Here is a 26,919-nt window from a genome sequence, read left to right as displayed (position 1 = left end):
GGATGGATTTTACACAATTTATTTCAAGACCAGCTCAAAAGAGTCATATATTCATGAATCGGGACGGATGGATTTTGAACGACTCATTAAAAGGACCAGCTCAAAAGAGTCATATGTTTATGAATCGGGACGGATGGATGGATTTTACACAATTTATTTCAAGACCAGCTCAAAAGAGTCATATATTCATGAATCGGGACGGATGGATTTTGAACGACTCATTAAAAGGGCCAGCTCAAAAGAGTCATATGTTTATGAATCGGGACGGATGGATTTTGAATGATTCCTTAAAAGGACCAGCTAAAAAGAGTCATATGTTCATGAATCGAGGTGGCTGGATGGATGGGTTAATGGATGGATTTTGAATGATTCATTAAAAGAACCAGCTCAAAAGAGTCATATATTCATGAATCGGGACGGATGGATGGATATTACACAATTCATTAAAAGAACAGCTCAAAAGAGTCATATGTTAATGAATCGGGATGGATGGATGGATGGATTTTGAATGATTCATTAAAAGGACAAGCTCAGAGTCTTATGTTCGGGATGGATGGATTTTCAACGACTCATTAAGTGAAGTGAAGTGAAGTGACATACGGCCAAGTATGGTGACCCATACTTGGAATTCGTGCTCTGCATTTATCCCATCCAAAGTGCACACACACAGCAGTGAACACACACACACCGTGAACACACACCCGGAGCAGTGGGCAGCCATTTTTATGCTGCGGCGCCCGGGGAGCAGTTGGGGGTTCGGTGCCTTGCTCAAGGGCACCTCAGTCGTGGTATTGAGGGTGGAGAGAGCGCTGGACATTCACTCCCCCCACCTACAATCCCTGCCGGCCCGAGACTCGAACCCGCAACCTTTGGATTACGAGTCCGAATCTCTAACCATTAGGCCACGAATTCCCTTATCGGGACGGATGGATGGATTTTACACAATTCATTTCAAGACCAGCTCAAAAGAGTCATATGTTAATGAATCAGGATGGATGGATGGGTTGATGGATGGATTTTGAACAATTCATTAAAAGAACCAGCTCAAAAGAGTAATATATATATTCATGAATCAGGATGGATGGATGGATTTTGAATGATTCATTAAAAGGACCAGCTCAGAAGAGTTATATGTTCATGAATTGAGATGGATGGATGGATGGATGGATGGATTTTGAAGGACCAGCTCAAAATGAATTGGGATGGATGGGTTGTTGGATGGATAGATTTTGAATGATTCGTTAAAAGGACCAGTGTGTTTCCAATAGATGATGTGTAATGGGATTAATGCTCTTTACAGCACGCGTTTAAACAATTTGACTGACTAGAATTTGTTTCAAGTTACTAAGTCCAGGTAGTGTGAAAGAACCAGAATTCGCTAAGGTGTTCCTTGCTTTGTTGAGTGCTGAAATATGCAGCTTTTAGCACATTTCTTCAAGGCTGGGGCCATTACATAGGTACTCTGCAATTCTTTTCCTTTATTGAGGTTGAATTTGAAAGGCAATGGCTATTTTGGCATCCAACAGGAGCGTAGCGTGCCAACCCATTAGAAACGACAGCTTATATTTCACGTGGATGAGGCTTCTGACACATTTTCATATTCAGAATGCTCTTACAGTGGAAGAATCCTTAGAGAAAGAAGGGAGGGAGAACAACACAGGGTGACAGTGAACAAGTGGTGGCGGGTAAAGATGTGTGAGGGGTTGCATATGAAATGCCAATCCGCCCCTCTCCTCCTCAGGTATTGTGAATTGAAAACGAGTGTAATCTATTTGGTTTGTTTTCCCATTTGGCTCTGAATTTTAAATGATAAACAGTAGCTGTTTGTAATCTGGGACTGAGGTGCTGGGGGAGGCAGACAGGAGCTCTATCAGCATTTTGCAGCTGGTAGAGAGAGAGAGAGAGAAAGGGATGAAGGAGAGAAAGAGAGAGGAGGAGAAGTTTGGAGGATAGAAATGTAAGTGAAGAAAAAAGATCGAGAGAGTTTAATGAGGGTGGTTACAGCCGGCGGGGCGCTACAAGCACTCAACCCACCTCTGAGCCAGCCATTACTCAAAATAAATCTATATGCGGTGTCAAATGCATAATGATCAGCATATCATTAGTATCAGCATGAGTCTTCAGATTTATGCAATAAATGCAATGCAATTTATGTTTGTATAAACTAGAATAATGCAAGGCTCGGGTGTTTCTTTTAAGCTTTAAGTAAAAAACTTACTAACTTTTACTTTAAGAAAAAAAATAACTCCATAAAATCAATATTTATAAATAGTTGCTGTTATTCATTAAATAAAAATGGGATTTTTAAAAAATAAAATATTGCAGTGTTTATTATAAATTATTTATGATTGATTTTTTATTTTTTTTAATTAATGTGCCTTTGGAAAAAAGCATCTTTTAAAATAATTTAAAAAAAAATCTAGTCTATGACTTCATCAACTTCTGTTTCATGCAGACTTTAATCTTAATATTATTTTTACCAGTCATATCATTATTATATACAATTTTAGAGTTATAATTTATTTCCATCCTAATTTCTTTCACCATTAAATGGACCACTGATTAAGATGAATGGAATCAGATCCACCTTACACTTTATCATTGTCATGACAGTCAGCATGCGTCTTCTGTTAGCTGTGCAAGACAATTAGCAATCAGCACCTATGCCACCTCTGTGCCTCATTTAAATAGTCTGACAGCAGCGCACCTTTTCTGTGCTTTATTTGCAGTGTAAAGACGGATTGTTGTTCGATTGCATAACCGTGTGTGACATTTCAGTTGTCCCAATTATCCTTGCGCATACATTAATGGTTTTATACCTCATCCTGAAGCATAACGTAGTTTGAATAGCTTGAGCAGTGTTCAGTGAAATTGTTGTGCATGAAACTAAGATAAGCATGTTTTAGTAGATTCTCAGATATGGAGAATTGGTTGTGTGAATTTGTTGCTTTCTGTAGAAGTGTGCAGTTTGGATTCAGTTTCTCTGGATTATATGGGTGAAGAAATGGTGCCATCTAGTGGTAAAATAGCCCATGTTCACATCTTGGCTGTATTACAAAGTGCGTAGAGAGTAGCAGCTGTTCTTCGCTTAAAGTCTTTGCAGGTCATGCATTTTTCTTTCATTGCTGCACTCATTCATTAACAATAGGCATCATTATTTGTCTAATGGGTACTGCTAAACACGTGAGCTCTATTTCCATAGCATCATAAGATCATAAGATCTGATGAACTTGTTTTGGTGTATCCAATTTATACACTAGTCAAAATTTGAAGTGGATCAAAAAGGTTCATCAAAGCTGTCCTAAAACCAAAATGTGTTCTTGTCTTAGGACAACTTTGATGAACCTTTTTGATCCACTTTAAAATGTTGACTACTGTAGACTAAAGGTGAATGTATTAAGCCAAAACCACAAATTTAGAGAGTGTAAGTGGATATATCCTCCGAGAGAATGCAGTCTATGGATATCAGATATGTATTTTGTTGCAGAGTTTTAGGCAGGATGTAAGTTGTTATACATTGTCTAAAGATGTAGCATTTTGCTGTACGTAAAAATATCTCCAACAAATCCTGGATGAATGGATGGATAGCAAGGTCTAGCAATTTCTGAGTGAAAATTGTTTCAAAGTAAATCCTACACCAAATATTTTTCAGTACGCATGCCATAGTCATCATGAAAAAACTGAAAAATCCTTATCATTGAGCTGTGATCCTACTGATGGGTGGTAGCTAGAGGCCTTGCCAGTCTGACTCATGAATATTAATTAGATTGTTTACCATTGGCCAAGCAGTCATAATTGATTTGCTGAAAAACAGGATTATTGACACAATCAGGATTACCACTGACTAATTACATTGGTTGGTTTGATCAACTGCTGATGCAACCGGTTGGCAGAGCCTTCTGGTTGGTTCTAGTGCCATTGTTTTATGTGTTCTGCCATGGTTTTATTCTTCGCGCTGTAGCCAATCCAAAACAAAGCTTTGAAAATATAATGATTTATGCCCAAAAAGTGTTTTCACATTTCATGGGATGCAGCTTGGCTTAGTTTCTGTTTATGGCCTGAAGAGCATCATCACTCCGAGGCGAGCCAAGCAGACGCACTGGGAGAGATGAAGTGATGGCGAGAGAGAGAGAAAGAGAGAGGAAGGGCCTGCCTCCTCCTCACAACTAGGTCAGAGAGAAGACAGCGCTAACGGATTAGCCTTCTGTTCTAAAATAGCTCCATCTCGGGTGTCGTCTCTTTGCATTACCATCTGTAAACTCTGGAGATTGTGTATCACCACATTTCAAGTGTATCCGACGGAAGTGTCACGGCTCAAGATATCTCTTGGTTTGATTGGTCACATTTGACAGGATGATGGCCCGACTGCCAGGATCATATGACTAACTGAAAGGGGATCAGACTTTTTGGGATTATTATAACACAATCTATAATGCATTTCAGCACAGCTTGTGATTCAAAATCTGATTTAAACTCATAAATAAAGTAATATTTTTTTTATTTCAGGATTTTTGAGAAATTAAAAGGAAATAAATAAGATTTATCCTTATAGATCATTTTATATTTTAGATTCTACACTGCTTGCCATTATAGTTCGTGTTACTGACATGTTATATACTGACATTTAAAATCTCTCTTCATTTTGTTATTTTAAATTATACTATACATACACAGCATGAAGTGACTGTGTGTGAGAGAGAGAGAGAGAGAGAGAGAGTGTGTGTGTGTGTGTGTGGCTTTGCGTCTTCTCCGTTTCTAGGAAACCGTACGGAAATGGGACAGATAGCACATAAGTGGAGCAGTCCCCAATAGGTGTCAGCTATTGTGCTCGTCTACATTGTAGACCGTTTGGACCGACCCAAGAGTGTGAATGCGTGTGTGTGTGCACGCTTAGATTGCATGTGTATGTTTACAAAGTAGTGTAACGTGCGTCAATGGAGATGCTGAGCCCTACGGACTCTGAGCTGATGTATTACCTCAACTGTGTGTACAGGGAGCCCAGGAAGATCGTTCTGCACAAGGGCTCCACCGGACTGGGCTTCAACATCGTAGGAGGAGAAGATGGAGAAGGCATTTTCGTCTCCTTCATACTTGCAGGAGGGCCCGCAGACCTCAGCGGAGAGCTGCGGAGAGGAGACCAGATCCTGTCCGTAAGTGGATGTCCTAAAAATATGTAAATTGTATATATGAGGACAAAAGTGCTAAGGTATATTAATCTTAAAGTTTGCTATAAACAGCCATTTATTGGTTTAGCATTTATTAAGGTTAGGTCATGAATAGATGTCATATTTTGCTTTTCTATGTTAAAAACAAGGCTGTGAACTTGTATCTTTAGTTTACATTTAGGTGCTCTAAGTATGATCATCCATGATTAAAGATACCTAAATGTTTAATATGGTCATTTTAATGCTTCTTAATTATTTTCATGCAAGTTTTTAGGTAGTCATTCAAATTAGTAACTTCGCAGAGTAGTGCAGAACCTCTACTGAACAGGAGGTGGCACCATCACATCATTCTGTGAACCCTACTAAACCAGTGCTGAAAACACTTTTGTCACCACTCAAAACTCCACCAGTACCAGGTTTCATTTTTTCATTATAATTTTAGTTTTTGGCACAGACACAGTGCCGTTATTTTTAATTTTTTTGCAACGTGTTAATTGACAGCACAATTACAGCTCTCATTGAAACAATTCAGATCCACTCGAGAAGCTCTCCAAGCTGATTTCCTGTTGCTGATCTCATCATTTATGTTTATCAGAGCTTCATCAGGACTCGCTGGTCGTAATCAGACCCCTCCATCCAGATCCCCGCCGCAATTACTTTCGGTGCCACTTGAGTCAAGAGCAATCACGGTCTGCCTCCTTAGGACACTGATTAGAGAGTGAGAAAGAACAAGGGAGAGGAGAGAAATAGAGAGGGAGGGAAGAGATAATGGAGTGCTGGCCTGATTTGGAGTCTAAGAATAGCTGTGCTGTACGTTCTGAGTTCACACTGTTAAATGAGCATTAGGACACGCTGCAGGCGTGCTGAGACCATTGGCGGCTGGTGAAAAAATTGAGGTGGGGCTGTGGCACACTGGCACAGCAAACAATTTCACAATAAATCAAAGCAATATGATTTATTACAATGCAGACAAAGTTAACGAACATCTGATTACCTGTTTATTCATTAAATCATCTCCGATCAGTTATTTTACCAGTCTCAGTTAAATTTTGGATACTTCCATGACTGATACAAATCTGAGGATAGCCATGTACAAGAAAATCAATGTGGTGAAAAAAACCTGCATGTTTTTTTTTTTTTTTTTTTTACTTATTTGTACAGGAATTTTGCTCTTCTCTCCTTTTGATAGACAAACTTCTCAACTACTTTCTTATTGAAGTCAGGAATGTCTTTGAGCAGTTTCTTCTCAATAGAAAGCATTGCCAGAGCATTAAGGCGATCCTGGGTCATTGTATTTCTTAGGAAAGTTTTGATCTTCTTCAAAGTAGAAAAGCACCTCTCTGACTCTGCTGTTGTCATAGGCGTGGTGATTATGATCTTGAGAAGACTGACAGTCTCTGTGAAAGTACTTTGAAGATTGTTCTCAATGAAAAACTGGTACAGAGGAACTGCACCACTGCCAACCCTAAACTCAGGGTTCTCATAGATGAGGGACAGTTCTGTTTTGAGCTTGGCCTTGTTCAGCATGGGGTATGCCTCCACTGTTGTTTCATGTGCTGATTCAGGAAACGTCACACTGTGTTGTGGAAACAAATCTCCATGCAGCAATGTTGCACTAACGAGGTGCTGGGTGAAGGAAAACTGCTCCTTGGAATGAATCAGGATGGTATCACATACCTGTAAAACATTTTTATCAAAGTGATTCTGAGTGAACATAACATGCACATTATATTATTACTAATGTTTAAACTCCAGTATTCCTCATTGCACTTCTCCTGATCTTGAACTTGTTATTGGTTTCCTAAACAAAACAAGGTCTACAGTAGCATTTCAATAAATAAACCACCTATTTTCTGCTACATGTAAGGATATTATGTACTCAATTATTTTCCCATTTGTATGGATGACAGAAACGTCATCATGCTACTTGTGACTGATCAGCACTTTTTTGGTACTGTACATGACATGGCCCATCTGTTTTATAACTGTGATCTATACGTTTTATATACTGAGGTCAGCTACATAGCTTTCGTATATTAGTCTTAAAAGTTAGTGATGTAATTATTTTCTTCTACAGTTCCTATCTTTTTAATATAACACATTTACAAAGAGTCACTGCAAGAATTGGGGGAAGTCGTGGCCTAATGGTTAGAGAGTCGGACTCGTAATCGAAAGGTTGCGAGTTCGAGCCCCCGGCCGGCAGGAATTGTAGGTGGGGGGAGGGAATGTCCAGCGCCCTCTCCACCCTCAATACCACGACTGAGGTGCCCTTGAGCAAGGCACCGAACCCCCAATTGCTCCCCGGGCGCTGCAGCATGGCTGCCCACTGCTCCGGGTGTGTGTTCACGGTGTGTGTGCGTGTGTGTGTGTGTGCATTTGTTCACTACTCACTGCTGTGTGTGTGCACTTGGATGGGTTAAATTTCGAGTATGGGTCACCATACTTGACAATACGTCACGACAAAACAAGAATGCTTATGAACAAAAAATTAATTGGCATTTTATGGAATAATTATTTACAATATATATAACACCCATACTAAACATCAAACATTATGGATCTTGTTTTTGTTTTTGGTAAAACATAATATTTTTCACTCTCTTTCCTTGTTGGTATTTAAGCATCTGTTTCTTTATAATTATAATCTATATGCCATCTTTTGTCTGTGTTTTTGTGTGTGTGTGTGCATGTTTATGTGGTTTATGAGGACACAAATTTGTATAATGACATGGGTATGACAGAGGTATTACAATATGAAGGTGGTTTGTGAGGACACTACCTATGTCCCCGTAATTCAAAAGGCTTAAAAAACATACTAAATGGTGTTTTTTTGAAAATCTAAAAATGCACAAAGTCTCCTGTGAGGGCTAAGTTTAGGTGTAGGGTTGGTGTAGGGCAATAGCACACACAGTTTGTTCAGTATAAAAACCATTACGCCTATGAAGAGTCCCCATAAACCACAAAAACCAACGTGTGTGTGTGTGTGTGTTTTACCTCTGTAGCTAGCCTCCTGGTCCCAGTGTCCTCGGTCACTTGTTGGGCTGGTGCTGCTGGTCAGATGATGCACTGTCCCCAAACAGAAAGGGAATTGAGTCCCTGGTCCAAAAGATGTTAATAAATAATAATTAAAATAAATAAATAGATGTGCTCTATGGCAATCATTCATTTTGATGGCAAGGCACAATTAAGATTTCACAGACAACGAATCTTTCTAACAACAGCTTTATCACCCAATAGTAAAGGGTATTTTCCTGATTGCTTGAATGTTGTTTGTGAATCCCTGGACAGCTGCTTTAATGTAAACAGGGTCGATGTTCCTCTTCTGCAGCTGGTTGAATAGCATGTCTACATTTGGCATGATCTTGTGAAACAATGCCAGGAAAAAACAGAAAGCCTCGTCTTCAAGAATCCTCACAAAACCCCCTGACTCTCTGACAGTTGAGGAATCAAAGTTCCCTGAGTCTCTGATGATCTGAAAACATTTTAAAAGGTCATCCTTGTGTTCGTACACAGTGTTTACAGCACGACTTGTTCCACTGTGTTATAGAGGCCCTGGGAAGTCTGTGCGCAACCACTCAAGCACGGCGATTCGCTTAGGTGACTTTGGAATGTGTGATGTCGACCTGCTGCATGATGAGGTTCAGTTGATGCGTGTAGCAGTGAACGTAGTGAGCATTTCTGCTGACGTCCATTATCTTACGCTGCACTCCGCCGGTGCTTCTTCTCATCACTGTAGCCCCGTCATAAGTTTGGGCAATTACTTAGTTTTTTTGTCCATTTGGTAGAATGGTACTTAGACTGTCCAGAAGTGCTGTAGCAATGGAGTCAGCGTTTGTGTTCTGGATTGTAAAGAACTCAAAAAAGCGCTATTGGATGTTACCATTGGAATCAATGTAACGTTGCACAAGCACCAGCTGACAGCGGGAGGAAACGCTCTCGTTGTCACGGAACGGCGAGGGAAGCGCCGTGAAAAGACGAGGTCAGGGTCCGAATGCAGGTAAGGCGCTCTTTAATTTCAAAACAAAAAGCCAACACAGCAAAAAACAAAGTAGTAACAGACTGGGATATGAGACGGCAACACAGTGCATGTATCCCAGACCAGAGCAAACACTAGAAACAAACAGTTACAACCACAATTACAAATAACAATTAATGCAACCAGGCAGAGTGGTGGGAGAGGGGAGACTATATAGTCTGTGACAATGGGGAACAGCTGCGGGTGTAATGCTGAGTGTAAGGTGAATGATGCGGCAGGTGTGTGTGGTTTGTGACAGCTGTGTGTAATGTGACCGGTGTGTGTAGTTTAGAGGAGTGGAGTCTGGGAGGAAGGGAGATGGTGACCTCTGGTGGAGAAGGGAAGAACTGCCGAGCCTGGACTCACGACACTCGGTTACTCACGTAACCTCGGTTCCCCGAAATGAGGGAACGAGACATTGCTATGGGAAATACCTTTTCTCGAATACTACTGAAGCCTTATTGAATCACGCCAATGAAACTGGCCAATGGCATTCAAGCGCGTGAAATATGAGCAGGAATCCCACTCTGTATAAGGCAGTGCTTGACTGTACATCATCCATTCAGAATCTTTGACTGAAGCAACTTGCATTCTAAGATCCTGAGCTCGGTGACACGGCAATAAGAGCAATGTCTCGTTCCCTCATTTTGGGGGGAACCGAGGTCACGTGAGTAACCGAGAGCGTTCCCCTTCAATTCGGTCACTCTACATTGCTATGGGAACATATAACATCCCACCGTGTCACAGCGATGGAACCTGGCTCGACTAAGTACGTCAAGTTTCCCATTCGGAGCCGTAATGAGAGTGGCAATGATATTGGCGCTCTTAGTAAACGCAGCTCAGGTCTACAGGACCTAGTTGAAACCATGTAAAAGTCAGAGAGGGGCACGGCAACTACACGATGACGCGTCACACCAGGGGCGGAGTTAACTCCGGTGAAACAGAGAATGTGAAATGGCGGCGGCTTCGGCGCTTTGATGCACGGCCGTAGCAGTGCTCAATAAGCAGAGTATGATGGTGATCAAGTCCTAAAAGATGTGGTGAACTATATCAAAACATTGTGATAAACTGTTAGGGACCACATTGAATTGGTGGTGCGTCAATACAGGGTGTATACGACCTAGTCGAAACCACTGATACACAGATCATAGCTGAGGCTGAGTAGGCATGTGCGCTGCTTGCACTGACAGCACATGCGAGGCAAGCGATGACCAGGGCCGGCGAGTTGCTTTGCCCCCCCAAACGAGTTACTGTGCGCCACCACTTTCCATCCTCCCTCCTCCTTGCTTAACGCGATCGATTTTGAAAGCGAAAGTACCGATAAAACAGCGTACATAATATAGTGGCCAGCCCCCCCCCCCCCCCCCCCCCCCCCCATTGAGACACTGAGACACAGATCGTCCGATCCTCCTTTCCACCCTAACCCCCCCCCGGGAGAGACATCGTGACTGCGTGATTTGTGCCCCCCCCTAGAAATGTATAAATGCCCCCCCTGACGGAGGTGACCTGGCGCTGGCTCTGGCGACGACACATCTAGGTTATAAAACCTCACGAAAGTGCTGGGTGACGACCAGCCTGTCGCCGTACAAATGTCCTTAATAGACATGCCATTTGCTCAGGCGCAGGATGACGCGAGTCCGCGGGTTGAGTGGGCCCGAACCCCTATCTGACATTCCACGCCCTTAGAGCTGTAAGCCAAAGCAATTGCGTCGACGATCCAGTGTGACAGCCTTTGCTTGGACACAGGCAGTCCTTTTGTCCGTCCACCAAAACATACAAATAACTGCCCCGAGAGTCTGAACTGTCTAGAGCGCTCGATATAAGTGCGCACCGCACGTACAGGGCACAGCAGTGTATTAAGTGGCTCCGTCCCGGACGGTGTTTTGGGGCGGAAAGCAGATAGTGTTATGACCTGCGCTTTAAATGGAGTCGAAAGCACTTTAGGCACGTATCCTTTTCTAGGCTTCAAGGTGAGTCTGCAATCACCTGGCCCAAATTCAATACACGAGTCGTCAATTGAAAGCGCCTGCAGGTCTCCAACTCGCTTAACAGAGGCGAGCAGAAGCGCTGTCTTGAGAGAGAGCGCTCGCAAGTTCGCTGATTGTATGGGGTCGAACGGGAGTCCTGTGAGACACACAAGCACAAGCGCCAAGTCCCAAGTGGGTAGAGTAGAAGGGCGAGGAGGGTTCAGCCTTCTTGCTCCTTTTAAAAACCGTATGATCAGTTAATTTCTTCCGATCGGGCGATTTTCGACATGCGCGTGAAAGGCTGTTATAGCGACCATATACACTTTCAATGTGGATGGCATACGACCACTATCAAATCGCTCTTGGAGGAAGGCAAGAATTATTGGTATCGGGCAGTTGATTGGGTTTTCGCCCCGCGATACGCACCAACTTGAAAAAACTCTCCATTTATGTGCGTAAAGACGCCTCGTGGAAGGAGCCCTAGCCTCAGTGTTAGTGTTCAGCACGTGCTGAGGAAGTGCATATGTTACTGGCAAGCTCCATCGAGCGGCCAGACATGAAGGCTCCATGACTCCGGATTTGGGTGCCATATCGTTCCTTGTGCTTGAATGAGAATGAGCTTTATTGGCCAAGTATGTTTACACATACAAGGAATTTGTTGTAGTGACAGAAGTTCCACAGTGCAACAGAAAGACAGCAACAGGACAGGACACAGATAATAAAAGAATAACAACAAATAACCAAATAGGCAATGTACAAAGCAGCAAAAACACAATATATAAAGTAAACAACTAGTATGTACAGGTCAAGTATGTGCAAATTAGAAATGAGAAAATAAAAATAAAATAAGTGAGTGTGGTGAATGGATAGTGTATTATAGTTGTGTGTTCCAAGTGTATTGTTGAGTGTTCATGAGATGGATTGCCTGAGGGAAGAAACTGTTCCTGTGTCTGGTCGTTCTGGTGGGCAGAGCTCTGTAGCGTCGACCAGACGGTAACAGTTCAAAGAGGGAGTGTGCTGGGTGTGAGGGGTCCAGAGTGATTTTACCAGCCCTTTTGCTCACTCTGGATAAGTACAGTTCTTGGAGAGTGGGGAGGGTTGTACCAATGATTCGCTCAGCAGTCCGGACTACCCTCCGTAGTCTTCTGAGGTCAGATTTGGTAGCTGAGCTGAACCAGACAGTTATAGAAGTGCAGAGGATGGATTCAATGATGGTGGAGTAGAACTGTTTCAGCAGCTCCTGTGGCAGGTTGAACTTCCTCAGCTGGCAGATTTTCTGGCTCGGTACCAGCATGCTTTTTTGCATATTTACAGTCAGCCCTAAGCTCTGAATATGAGCGAGGAGTCTGAGTTTGTCGCTGAGCAGCGTGCTCTCTGATTGGGCTAAGACTAGCCAGTCGTCGAGATAGTTCAGGATGCGCATTTCGCTCTGCTTCAGAGGAGAGAGAGCAGTGTCCATGCATTTCGTAAACGTACGAGGGACCAGGGATAAGCCGAAGGACAGGACCGTGAATTGGTACGCTATCCCCTCGAATGCAAATCTCAGGAAGCGCCTGTGGCGGGGGGCTACTTGAATGTGAAAATAAGCATCCTTTAAACGCACGGAGATAAACCGATCTCCCAGCCTGATATGTGAGAGGATTTGTCTCAGCGTAAACATTTTGAACGAACGCTTTGAAAGCACCCGATTCAGAGGTCTCAGGTCCAAGATTGGGCAGAGTCCACCGTCTTTCTTTTGCACCAGAAAATAATGACTGTAGAAGCCGCCCTCGTGGTCTGGGAGGGGTACTGCCTCTACAGCACGCTTTGCAAGAAGATTGTGTATCTCCTCTCGCAGAACTGAGGCATTCCGCTCCCGCACAGTTGACATTAACACACCGTTGAAACGGGCGGTCTGCGGAAGAATTGAAGCGTGTAGCCGTTCTTTATTGATTTCATAACCCACTCTGATACACCTGGCAGTGCCTGCCACGCTTCTGTGAACTGTGACAGCGGGCATGGAGGACTGCACACTGTGAGGGATAACTCGCCATTGGGGGGCAGGGAGTTTAATACCACACGAGTGTGAGAGTGAGTAATGGGGGAGAGGGGAGTGAGAGGAGGAAAATTGCCCTGATATTGAGGTGAGTTTTGTATTTTCTTCGACTTTATTGCACTGCATAGTGGAACAGTCAAAACACAAACATGACAATTGCTCTCGCCACCCGCAACAGGCAGGGGGGAGTGGTGAGCACACACAGGTCCTCCGTTTCTGCCAGAACGGGGTATCTGGCCCTTCGAGCCCTGATGACGCTTCGGCCATGGTTGTCTTAACCTCACCACCGGCTCATGTTCGCGTCGAAGAGCAGCAGAAGGGGCGTGCGGTCTTCCCGCACGCTGCGCTGAGGAGGAGAGGGAACGTGCAGGAGGTTTCGCGCCGACACGCTTTGGCAGGAAGTGGCTAATGGCCTTCGACTGCTTCTGTGCTTAAACGAAGCGCTCCGTGAACGTCTCCACCACCGCTCCGAAGAGACCTGAGGGGTTCACGGGAGCATCCAGAAGGGCCGTTTTCTCGGAGTCCTTCAACTCGGTCAGAGTAAGCCACAGGTGACGATCTAGCACCACAAGATTCCCCATATTGTGGCCGATCGCTCGAACTGTCACCTTCGTCGCTCTGAGGGCCAGATCCGTGGCGCGTCGGAGCTCTTTAAACACTTCAGGGTCCGGCCCGTGCTCATCCAGAGACTTGAGCAGCTTGGCCTGATATACCTGGAGTATCGCCATCACGTGCAGAGCTGAAGCTGCCTGGCCTGCCGTGGAGAAATCCTTGCCGGCAAGGTTTAGAGGGGAGAGACGCGTTGTTTCTCACTCTCCAGTTCACCGCGGCTGACGGGCAGAGATGGGCAGCCATGGCTTCTTGCACGGGGGGGAGTTTGACAAACCCCACTTGGTCAGCTCCATCCACAGAAGACAGGAGGTAATGCACCTCGGGGAAAAAGGGGCCGGGTCTCCGTGGGGTGTCTTTGCGGCAGCGATCCAACTGGAGGTACCACTCGTCCAGACGGCTTCTGGCCGGCTCGGCAGAAGGCTCCCACTCCAACCCGAGCTCATCCACTGCCTTGGACAGGACGATTAGGAGCTCGACATCACTGTGATGGAGGTCCCCCGCGTCGCTGCCGTGGGGCGCAGTGTAATCCAGCGGGCTGTTGGACCACTCCTCTCTCGCAGACGCTGCCACCGAAATGGCATCATCCTCCTCTTTAGTGCCCTCCATGGCACCGAAAGACACCACATCTTGAGCATCGGGGGAGGGGCGGAGATCAGCGCTCATGAAGCGCACTGGAAAGGGACCTGCAGCAGGGGGGTGAGGAGCGCGTGGGCACTGAGCCGGCGCGGGCTCGTCACCTGATCCTGACAGATCTGCATCAGAAACTCGCGGCACTTTCCTCCTTGGCTCGAAAGAGGCTGCAGAGGAAGAGCGCGGCAGAGCTAGTTGGGCGAGTTCATCGCCTTGGACGATGGCCACACGGAGCCGGAGAGTTCGGAGACTCATATCTCCGCAGTGGGGGCAGTCCGACCCCCCAAGCGCCGCCTCTGCGTGGGCACGACCCAGGCAAAAGACACACATTTGTGGCTAACAGAGAGTTCGATTGGCTCCGCACAGGAGAGGCAATCGCGAGTCATCTTGCTTACGAAGCTCACCGGAACACAGCAGGGGAAGAAAAGGCGTGTCCGCTGCAGCGTGTAGATCACAGTGAGTAGTCTAGCTTCTAGTAGAAGGTTGGCTGAAGAAAAGGATTCTGAATGGATGACGTACAAGCACTGCCTTATATAGAGTGGGATTCCCGCTTATATTTCGCACGCTTGAACGCCATTGGCCAGTTTCACTGGCGTGATTCAAAAAGGCTTCAGTAGTATTCGAGAAAAAGGTATTTCCCATAGCAATGTAGAGTGACCGAATTGAAGGGGAACGTCAGTCGTCTCGTCAGCTTGAATGGTGATGAAATCAGCGGCAGTTACTTCCTCCAGAATGTAATCCTTTACCACTGATAGCATGGAGTCCAACAGCTTGTTTTGTACCGTCTTTGATGTGCCCTTAAAAACGGTTGCTGTCTTAAGCTGCTCCTCTAGCACATTGTCTAGCAAGGCAACAAAATCCACTAAACCCCTAAAAATGCCAGGGTTGTCTGACGAGTCAGTCTCATCGTGCCCACGCAAGGCCAACTCAAAAGCCCCACAAAACTTAACACAAGCAATTATCTTGGATAAAATATACCTGTTTTTATCCACCTCCTCGTTGTGTTTTCTTATCGCAATCCTGAGGCCGTCGTCTAACTGAGTAACGATGTTTACTCTTCTCAAAATGGCTAGTTTGATGGAATTATCCATGTGTGCCCTGGTGTTCTCATGTTTTCTTACTTTCTTGGACAGGTGCTTCATATCTCTCACTCCCGCAACTGTCCATGCTGGATCTGCCCCAGTTGCTTTAAACAGCAAGCACAGGAAACAAAATAAGGCATTAGCAGAGACGCATCCACATAGCCAGGCCTTTTTGGTATACCAACGGGAAGAGTAGCTTTGCGTGTACTTCTTCCCTTTTTCGCTTGTCTGCTGTCTGATTACGAGGTCAGGCTGATCTGGACCCAGCTCCTTTACCTTCAGTTTTTCTGCCAAAGTTCTCCTCTCAAACGGACATTGGAGTAGAGATTGTACAGAGTTAGGTTCGTGTCCGGAATTATTAACACCTGAGTCCGCCATTGTCATGTAATTGAAAATTGCGCCACTACAGACCAGCCTTGATTTTAGCAGCTTGGGGCGACAGAAAAATTGTCACATATTGAATATATTTATATCTTTAATCAGCATTTGACTAAATTCTACAAAGACGATTTCTCGATTGCCCCTCAGCTGAAATTGAGACGTGCTGACAGGCAGATAGGTCATATGGTGGTGAAAACATATATTTTTCACAGAAGATTTTCGAATATATCACATCATACAAATATACATTTAAATAATTTATATAATTATTATTTTGTGTGTGTATTTCAGGGAGGGCGGCGCCCTCTATTGGCCAGCCGCCACTGGCTGAGACTCACATACACACTTCACCTGCCCCTCCCACTGCGCTGTAGTCTCATGTTGACTTCTTATGTTTGTAATCCTAAACCTGGTGTCACTCCAGATCCGGCCCCCCAGCAGAGACCAGTCCCCCTGGAACCCAAAGAGATTCCATTGGCTGAAACTAATTAGAAATAATAGAAAATTGTTTTATTTAGTTTTAATCATGAAAATATGTAAATGCCTTCGATTAGTAATCTGCTGTAATAACTTAGCCTACTAGCTTAAAGTAATGCTAAAAGCTGTTTTGACTAGCTAAAACAAGTCACAGTGTTTTTCAGGCATTGAGTCAATCAGGCATTGAGAAACGTTTTTAGAAACATTTATGACAACAAAGTAGAGTTGACATTTTTCAGTTTATGAGCAGCATAAGGTCGATGGTTAACATTACTTCATTACTTGAAGGTATTTTCACAGTTTGTTTTGAAACATAAATTACACAGCCATACACTACCATTCAAAAGTTTGAAATCAGTTATATATATTTTTTTTCTATTTATGACTTTTATAATGTTGAAAATGATTTCTATTTTTAGTAGTTTTTTACAACTTTCCATTCATCAGAAAATCCAGAAAAAAAATCTAATTAAAAAAATCATAATATTTTGTATATTACTTTACATTGCTTTATTATTTAATGTATTTTGATCATATAAATGCAGCCATTTAGTTCAGAGGCTTTCTTCAAAAAACATGGTAAAAATCTTACCAAGCCCAAACTTTTTAATTGTGGTGTACCTCAAACTGCTGTGTGCTTAAAAATTTTCTTTCCTAACAAGCTGCTAGATGAGGACTGCAACTGTTGTCAGCCATGATTAATTTATTCCACAAGTGAAAGTGTCCAGTAATAGAAGGATACATAAAATAAATAGTGTTTGCCTGATCATGTGATCTCAACATGTTGGCCACCATAAAACAGTTTTTAGGCCACTGATTTGACTGGAGTCTTCATGTAATTTTAATAGAGATTTTTTTCACAATTACTATTCTTTTATTTATGTGCAAAACCTTTAAATGAAAAAAATGAGTACAACTTTACCAGCAGTTTGACTGCAACACCTGCTCCAGGTTTGTGCGCCAGCAGTATACAGCGATTCCTAACCTGCTTGAACAAAGATTTTCAATGGCTCAAATTGGGTCATGGAACATGATGCACACAACTTGGCCAAACTCATATTTTGGAGGAACACTGATTAGTTTGTGGTCCAGTTGTTGCAGACTCTGGCCTACAGGGTACTGCCGCCCACTGATCCTTTACTGTAGGCTTTTCTTGAGCCGAAGAACTGTGCGCCTGGATCATAGCAGGCGTTTCTTGTGCCAGATCACTCCAGGCTGAAAGATACCACATTTTCTGAGAGTCAGGCAATTTTAAATATGAATTTGTTAGAGAGCTTCAATAGTACTGACAGTATTGCTGCCCGTTTAATTATTACAATTTAAGACATCAATTTAGGTCAGTTGATGAATTAGCTTTTATTACCACATGCTTTGTATTTTGTTACCGATAAAAAATTATCAAACAGTCATTGATGAAACATCATTCACAGTTAGATGCTATTGATGTAACCACCTTTGTTGTGATTGATTTCAGGTTAATGGAATTGATCTGCGAGGTGCCACTCACGAACAAGCTGCAGCTGCGCTGAAAGGAGCAGGCCAGACGGTAACCATCATCGCCCAATACCGGCCCGAGGGTAAGTGTCTGTCAGCTCCTCCTGACCAAACATCGTCACTGAAGGTCACATGTTTCTTATTCATGGAGCCACTCAAAGTACAGAGGTCACCTTTAGCTGCAGGCAGGAGAGAAACACAACACTCCTAGACATTTTTGGGCCAAGCCCAGCCCGGTGTGCTCATTATTCCTCCTGACTGTTACAGAATAGCGCATGCGCCCTTGGAGTGTTGAGATGCCATGTTTGATAAGTGTCAGTTAGGAGGTTTGGCTGCTCTGGACTCCAGTGACCCATTCAGATGGGGTCGGATGCATCACCGTAGTCTCGGATCTGAGAATGTTTTCACTGGCTTATCTTGCTTAAAGGTGAAGTGTGTCATTTTTTCCATCTGACAATCCTTTCTTAGGACTCGTGAATTTTACAAAAATGTTTTCAAGGTTTCCACAAAATATTATGCAGCACAACCATTTTCTGCTGTGATAATAATAAGAAATGTTTCTTGAGCCACCAAATCAGCATATTAGAATGATTTCTGAAGGATCATGTGACACACGGTAGATTGGAGTAATGGCTGCTGAAAATGTATTTAGATAAATTTTTCTGTTTGGCATGATGATGTTTATGTCCTTGTCCCTGACAGCCTCTGCAGTCCCATTTAGCCACTTATTAGCCTTTTTCAAGACTAGCTTAAAAAAAAAGGTGGGTAATGTTTTTTATGTCATAGAATTAGTGATCAACCGATATTGATTTTTTTATAACCGATGCCAATTATTTGCATGTTTATGTGCCCGATAACCGATATGCAGAACCGATATTTATTTACTGTAATAAAGTAAATAAATGACTGCGTGAAGTAAGTCCATACTTCACTTTGGTTTTTCCTCCTTTCAGTCATCTTAACAAAAAACGTTTTGAGAATTAGCAGTCTTTCATGCAGGGCTCTAGTCTCATTCTTCCCACTGATCTCACTTTTGCGAATTACTTTCTCAGTTGGTCTCACGAGCACATAATTTGGTTGCAATTTGTTTTTTGTTTTTTTGTTTTTGCTACAACGTTTGATTAATCAGTGCATGCTGATTAACTTTTATCATAGTTTATAGTTATATGGTAACGAAAGTGTTCAACATTCAACTCATTCTTTTTCATCGGTATTATTTGTGATTTAAATTTTGTGAACTGGAATTCCTTTTTTTGTGCGCTTTCACTTTCAAATTTGCGACCTTGGTGTCACATCTTACAAGAAAAGATATTTGTCTGTTTTTGCTTATCTATACACCTTTCACTTTTTCAGACTAAAACAAAAGATGGATTCATTGTTATTCTTAATTAAAAAGCACAACAGTAAAACAGTACATTGACAATGACAAACTAGCTTACATAACATTTACTAACAAAAACGAATAAGACGAGGCATGGCACAGGACACATCACATGCTGTACTATATACCGAGTATATTACAGAATGTTTACCAAACTCTGAGGAAGCAAATAAATATTAATATATATTTTTTTTAATTAAGGTAAGCCTCTATAGCGTAACGTGAGGTAAACAGCAAAGATAACAAGCTTCTCAAAATGAAAACAAAAAGAAAAGTAAAACTAAACTGGCTGTCGCTGACAGGACTTGCATGTTTTTTCTACAAGAACACCAGCATGTTCACCTTCTCTGGTTTAAGAAGCGGTCTTTAACTTTAGTTTGAAAACAAAATCCTCCGTTGCGCTCCATCCGTGACGCGCACTTTTGCGCTCGTGCTGACGCGGCGAGTATAAACCAGGCTCTACCCACGAAGCGCTCGCGCTGAAAGCACCTCTCTTCACGTGATCAGTGAAATCTGACTCCTGCTATAATGTGCCGCGGCTCTGCAGAGCGCGCTGTATGAAGCAGACGCTTTGGCGCAGCGCAGACCATGCACTCGTACAAATGCGACCACGTCAAATTTTAACTCGCAAAAAATTACCATTTTGGTCGCAGTCTAGAGCCCTGTCATGTTAAATTTAATCTTCGTATTACAACAATAAATAACATTTTATTTATAAAAAGCTTTAGCAGTAACACTAATATTAGCAGTAAGCAAAATAAACGTAGAATGTCTAATGTTTTCAAATGGAGAAAATAAATAAAGTCATATCAACTTCATTTTTAACTACAGTTTTAGTAGGTTTATAAGCTGTTTAATAGGCTAAAGAGCGAAGAATAATTCACTGGATAATGTTAATTCACGGAATAATGTTCTCTAGAATATTGGAATATAACAAGCATTGTATTTTATTGCATTTCTCAACTGGCATGCTCTATTTTTTGTCGTTCTAAATTATGCTGCTGACAGCGCGGTTTATCTGCAGTTACACAGAACTATAGGCTACTCAAACTGCGATCGATTGCAGAGATAATAAATAATTAATTTCCATAGAGTTGTATTAATTTAGATGTTTATAAGCAAAATAATGGTTATATAGTAAGTGTTAATACAATTTATGGTGCTTCAAAAAAGTGAATCTTGTTAAAAGTTACATGCAGTGGCCATGCTGGAGCATTTCTTGAGCATCAACCGCTGAGTGAATCGTCTTCACGAGACTAATGATGAGCATATAGACAACAGAGAGAGAATTAAATTCAATGCTTTTCTTTCCAACATGCAATCATTCATTGCTGTATTATTTAATTCATGCAAAGTTACGTCTTTATTGGGAGAGGACTTGACGGATTATCTATGTGACTCCGACTTCACGAGACTAATAGACCACAGAGAGAATTAAATTCAGCGCTTTTATTTCCAACATGTGCTAATTCATGGCTGTGTTATTTCAGGCAAAGTTATAGCCTATCTTTATAGGGACAGGGCTTGACAGAGTATCTTATTTATCATATTTCTTAGAGCCAAGTTGCATAAACTACATATCAGGCATTTATGTAATACATCTAATTTGTGCATTAATGACTGTAATATTAAATAGTTTACTAACTACAGCAAATCAAGTACCTGCATGCCTGTTGTTGTCTCGTCTCCCCTCAGATGCGCTGCAATTGCGATCCTGCGCGCAATTCTCAAAACACCCACAAGATGGCGGTATTTATCGGTGAATCCGATATTACAAAACCGATATCCGACTATGGAAAAATGCCTAAATATCGGGAAAATATCGGCAAATCGATATATCGGTCGATCTCTACATAGAATAAAACGCAAAAATTTCTCGAGCTTGTGTTAACGACATATTTAAGACATTTACCCTAATTCAACAAACCCACTGAATTCCAGACGATGGAACTCAGTTTAAAAATGCTAGCTTTGAGTTTTAGAATTAATTCCAGTCACACTCTGTAGCCATATCACCCTGTAGCCCAAGACTGGTTGCCCACTGAAGCTAAGCAGGGTTGAGCCTGGTCAGTACCTGGATGGGAGACCTCCTGGGAAAACTAGGTTGCTGTTGGAAGAGGTGTTAGTGAGGCCAGCAGGGGGTGCTCACCCTGTGATCTGTGTGGGTCCTAATGCCCCAGTATAGTGACGGGGGCACTATACTGTCAAAAACCACCATCTTTCGGATGAGACGTTAAACCGAGGTCCTGACTCTCTGTGGTCATTAAAATCCCAAATTTCCCATTGGTCTCTGACCATCATGGCCTCCTAATCATCCCCTTACACTGATTGGCTTCATCACTTTGTCTCCTCTCCACCAGTAAGCTGGTGTGTGGTGTGTGGTGGGCGTTCTGGCGCACTATGGCTGCCGTCGCATCATCCAGGTGGATGCTGCACACTGGTGGTGGACGAAGAGACACCACCCCTCACAATGTAGAGCGCTTTGAGTGCTTAGAAAAGCGCTATATAAATGTAATGAATTATTATTATTATTAAAATGCATTATAATTCCAACTGTAATTGTCTAGGGGCACCAGAAATGACACACTTTACCTTTAAATTTTAAGCATATTCTCTATGATATTGGAAACGGTATATGAGGTGTGCATAGCATGAGCTGCAGGTGTGTGCTCATACAGTCTGTGATAAGGTGAGAGACAGATGTGGCAGAGTGGTCAGGTGTGTACTGATATGTCCTCTCTTTTTTCACCCGTCAGAACTTGCCCTGTGCTCCCCACGCCGGGCCCCGCCTCCAACTGCAGGTTTGTGCCATGTGATCAGCACCTGGGTCAAGAGCAGTACCACACAGACAGACTGCACAGAGCTAGACCACAACTAAAGGCTTGACCACTAGAACTGCTGATTTTACAGTTCCTTTGTTTTGCCTTCCCTTGAGGCTTATGGGAATTCCAGGACAGTTGGAGCACTTAGATCTGAAATTCACAGCTCAGCTCTACTAACTCTTTGCAGTCTGGCTGAGGAACGTGGTCTCATTCTTGCCCCAGTGGCGGCTCTGACCATGGGCCTCTCATTCAGGGGAAAGGAACAGAGAGAGACCTTGCTCTCCTGATAATCCTGTGTGCATCCTGTGTTCTCCCTGCCTGCTGCCTCACTTGATAAACTCTCCTCGGCTCCTGTTGTGTTTGTTTTTGGCTCTAACCCACTAGATAAATCATAACTATTAGATTATATTGGGGGTGATAGGATTTTTAGATGTTTTTGTCTCTTATGCCCACTAAGGCTGCATTATTTTTTTATATAAAAAAAAACAGTAATAATGTGAAATATTATTACCATGTTTGATATTTTAATATTTTGTTTTTCCCCATGATCGCATTTGCATTTACACATTTAGCAGATGCTTTTATCCAAAGCTATTTACAGAAGAGGAGGAACAAAGCGACATAACAAAGCTGAATTTTCAGCAGCCACACTGATCTTTCAAAATTTATTTTATTAACGTTGAAACAGTTGTACTGCTTAATAATTTTGTGTAAACCATGATAGGTTTTTCAGGATTCTTTGGTGAATAGAAGATTGAAAAAAAACAGCATTTATTTGAATTAGATCATTTTATAACATTAGAAAAAATATTGCTTTTGATTCATTTATTTTTGCTGAAAAAAGTTATTAAAGTTATTAAAATAAAAAAAGAAATGTACTGACCCCAAACTACTGAATAGTAGTGTGCATTTAATTGTTGTAACCAAGCATAAGGAAGGACTGATTCATATGAACTGCACAATTGAGTATAAAACATTGAGTATTATTATTTTACACTAGAAGTAGTAGCACTGTTGGAGCCTTATTTAATTTTTTTATGTTTTACTATAAAATAAAACAGTATTTTATGTTGATAAATTGCATATTGAATTTGTTGCATATTGATTCTTTATAGGCTATTTTATTTAATATTTTTGGATAGCTATTTGGCATCTTTTTGGTCCATTTAAGAGAAAGTCTGTGTATATGTTATGATTTAAATTTGCTCACAGTGTTTCTTAACTCCAGTCCTAAGGACCACCTCCCAGAATATTTTAGATGGCTTACTAATTAAAACAGCCTATTCAACTCATGTGTAATGGAAGTAGTGGAGACAACTAAAAGATTCTGGGAGGTGTGTCCTGAGATCTGGAGTTGAAAACCACTGATATATAGTAGATGGCCTCAGAGCATACATGGACTAAAAGCCACAAAACTAGGTGTTTTTTTTTATTTTTTTTATTTAGGTCTCTTGCAGGAGCTAAATTAAGAGCTCAGGGTCAGGGTTCGGGTCAGCAGCCATGCTTGTCTTACTGCACTGCTCACTGTCTCCGCTCCTCTCCTTACCTCCTCTTTCACCTTTGACCTTCTCCTCTCCCAAACAACCTGCCCTACTGAAACCAACATACCTTTGCCAAAACACACACGATGGCAGCATGTTAGCCCACTCACAAACACAGACTACTTTTGGTCTATAGCAGTTTTCTAAACTAATATATTAGAACATATTAGTACAGATTCAGTCTGTTTGCCGATTAAGTTTGCAGATGCAGCTTGGTATTTATATTTAATATAATAGCATTCATACATTTTTAAGTGTTGCTTAATTGTCTAGATACTTGTTGGGACCACTATATATGTTAATGCATGTATTATTAAATGATAAGTAACACTACACATGATTGAGTGTCTTGTACCATTAAAAATAATAACCACCAGGCATTCTGTATGACTGACACATGATGGTTCATTTTAGCATTCTAGCATCTTTCTGATATTATATGATCTTCTGCTGTTCCTCGGTTGATGTTATTTGACTTTAAGACAGCAGGGGGCTGCTATAATCATATTGGAGACTGATAATATATTATTCAAGATTCCTATCATTCTGAAGTCTGACCAATGATTTTCTAACTTCTGACACCCATCCAGCATATATCATTGGATGAGATCCGATATACAGCAGTTAGATATGTGGAGTAGAGACATAGTTAAGGTGACAATCTGTGTCTGGCAGGAGGGGCGGAAGTGCTTTGGGGGAAAGAATTTGGCAAGTACATAGGGTTTTCCATTCTTAAATAAGGTCTTGAGGACTTCTTTAGCAGATGGAGGAGGTGAAGATGCTTTTTTATTCAGATGGTGGCAATGGAATGGAGGTTTCTAGAGCAGCTCCCAACAACATTTGACATTCTGTTCTATTCCTGAAGCAATAACTCACAACTTTTTCTGAGCCCCCTTGCATTATTTCCTAAATTTCGGCTGAGTTGTTTGATAATGTTGAACTTTTGCAGACCAAGCCTTTGTTAGGGGTATTGTGAATCCACAAAAATCAATTCTCTTGGCATTAATATTTAATTCTAATGGCAATTTCCTCTGTTTGCAATATAGCCGTGCACCCACTATGCAAAACTGTTTAGTATAGACGTTTTGTGGGTTTTCATAATAAGTTTCGGAGGCGCTTTTACAAGTTTGGAATAGTCAGCGTTATGAGTATTTAGTCATAGAGTCGTGGTTCCAACTAGGCTGATCTTTTCTCCGTGGCTCAATCCAATTCCCCTGATGCTCTTGGGATCGATTCTGGGGAGGTTGAGCTCATTAAGGTGCAGGGGTAAATGCAAGCTTGCACTTTCTGCAGGGATGTTGTGGGACTGCTGAGATGGGCATTCCAAGTGTCCTTTTCATTAGCAACTCCCCGAGTCATTGTAATACAACAGTCTCGCTGTGTAGCAACACAAAAAAATTGCAGAATACTGAAGATGGATTGATAATCAAGCAAAATCATACCCCAGCTAAGTTGACATTCTTACAGTAACAGACTCTTTTATTCCAGAAACCGTAAACCGTGGAGAGGTTATCTCATACATTGATTTGACAAGTTTCCATAGGATTATAATGGATTACAATTTTACTGAGACATTTACTAAACCTGAAATTGCTCTTAAAGAAGGAAAATCACTTATTTAGAGATTAAAGTTAAGGTAGGGGGCATGATTCAATGAGTTTGGTTTTTAAGACATTATCTTGTTGTTCATTACCATGTTGCACCCTCTCTCTGAATTTGAAATGAAAGATTCTTCCTTCTCTGCTTTCAAGACTTTTATGTAAACGCTATTTTTGTATGTTTTGCAGAGCCACATATGCTTTGAAAAAAAAAAGATAAGATTTATAAAAATTTAAAAAAAAGATTACAGTGTATATCATCCATGGAGTTAGACAGAACAGGTAGATAGAAGGTAGACAGATCATTTAACCATGGTCAGACAGCAATAGCTAACTTGTGTACCATCTCTGGGAAACATGATTACATGTGATTTTATCAGAGTGCCCTTAGGTACAGCAAACACCTCCTGAACCTTGGTAATTTCACAGTAATAGGTTATACACTTAAACTCATACACAGATCCCCATATTGACTGACAGACCATTTTCTCTTCCATGAGAGAATGAACAGATTGCAGTATTTTGTTTCTAGATTTCAGCACCATCATTACAAAAAATACTTTAATGACTGTCCCTCAGTGCTTGCTGACTGAAAATCAAAAATCATTTACTCTCAGAACGCATTGCAGTTTTTAGCTGGCATTTTGAAACAGAGAACAGTAGGCTTTGAAAAGGTTCTTCAGAACTGACATTTTCATTTGTGTGGTTCTGTTACTGTGGCTTTCTGGTAGACAGGATTGAGGCCACTAGCGGGGACATACTGACATCACCAATGTGCATACACTAAACTCAACAGACAGCCAGACAGCCAATGACGGGCCAAGAACACCTGAGGGTACTCTGTGTACACACACACACTCACACACTTTACCTAGCTATCTAAATGAGGACATACCATACATTTATGCTCTTTTTAGATTTGCAAAATTTAACTGCAAATCACTCCTTTTTCTTAAATCAGTATTTGTTTTCTGATACAAATATTGTGTTCAGAGAATGTAAGTTGAATTAAGTAAATTTTTCTTAGCAAACTAGAAAATTTTAAAGGGGTGGTTGATTGCGATTTCACTTTTTTTCATTTTAAATAGTGTGTAATGTTGCTGTTGGTGCATGAACAGTATCTGTAAAGTTGCTGCGCTGAAAGTTCAACGTAAGCAGAGATATCTGATGTCTTTTAAAAATCAGGAAGTTTAATGCCTACAAAAACGACTCAAATGGGACTACAACGAGATACTTCCCGGGTTATATACGTAACAAACCCATAAATTTACATCAACCCTCCCTCCGGAACATGCAAAAAAGGGGGCAAGGCCATGTTCTGCGGCTTTGTCGAAGAGGAAGAGTTATAGTGGAGAGCTGTAGCCATGCCGTCGAAAGTGTTATTTTCACCCAGCTGTCAGGTCTTCTGTGTTCGGGCTTCCTACGGACGCTGTAGTTCGTCAACAATGGTTAAAATTTATGTTTGATTATGTTCCTGACAATTACAATCGTAACTTAGCTCTCTGTGCTGCGCATTTTACGGAAGACAGCTTCCAGAATCTACACGAGTTCAATGCCGGATTCAACCAGAAACTATTACTAAAACATGGAGCAGTTCCAACTTTAAAACCAGAGGCAGCAGTTGTTGGGCCACAACCTGTAAGATTTAATCATTTTAAATGTATTTGCATGTATCATTTCAGACGTAATGTTTTAATTTTATCAAGGACGTAAACAAAT

The 26,919-nt window shown here is 41.9% G+C and overlaps 1 protein-coding gene across 3 annotated transcripts in view; it reads left to right on the top strand.

The window, feature by feature from the left end:
* LOC306865956 (disks large homolog 2-like) overlaps positions 1–26,919 on the top strand; it is a gene marked incomplete at its 5' end in the record, with an annotated part of 212,325 nt that overhangs the window by 151,791 nt on the left and 33,615 nt on the right. For 2 of the 3 annotated variants that reach the window (XM_079410830.1, XM_079410832.1), the window contains 3 exons: positions 4,994–5,150; positions 17,839–17,941; positions 21,996–22,040. In XM_079410830.1, coding sequence (XP_079266956.1) covers positions 4,994–5,150; positions 17,839–17,941; positions 21,996–22,040 — 305 coding nt within the window. The remainder of the gene's footprint in view (positions 1–4,993; positions 5,151–17,838; positions 17,942–21,995; positions 22,041–26,919) is intronic. The other variant, XM_079410831.1, reaches the window with a different exon arrangement.

This window comes from Barbus barbus (assembly GCF_936440315.1).
Source record: "Barbus barbus genome assembly, chromosome: 47".
In the NCBI taxonomy this organism is placed as follows: domain Eukaryota; kingdom Metazoa; phylum Chordata; class Actinopteri; order Cypriniformes; family Cyprinidae; genus Barbus; species Barbus barbus.
The sequence above is the reverse complement of the archived record's forward strand: the minus strand, read 5'-3'. Positions and strand labels throughout refer to the sequence as shown.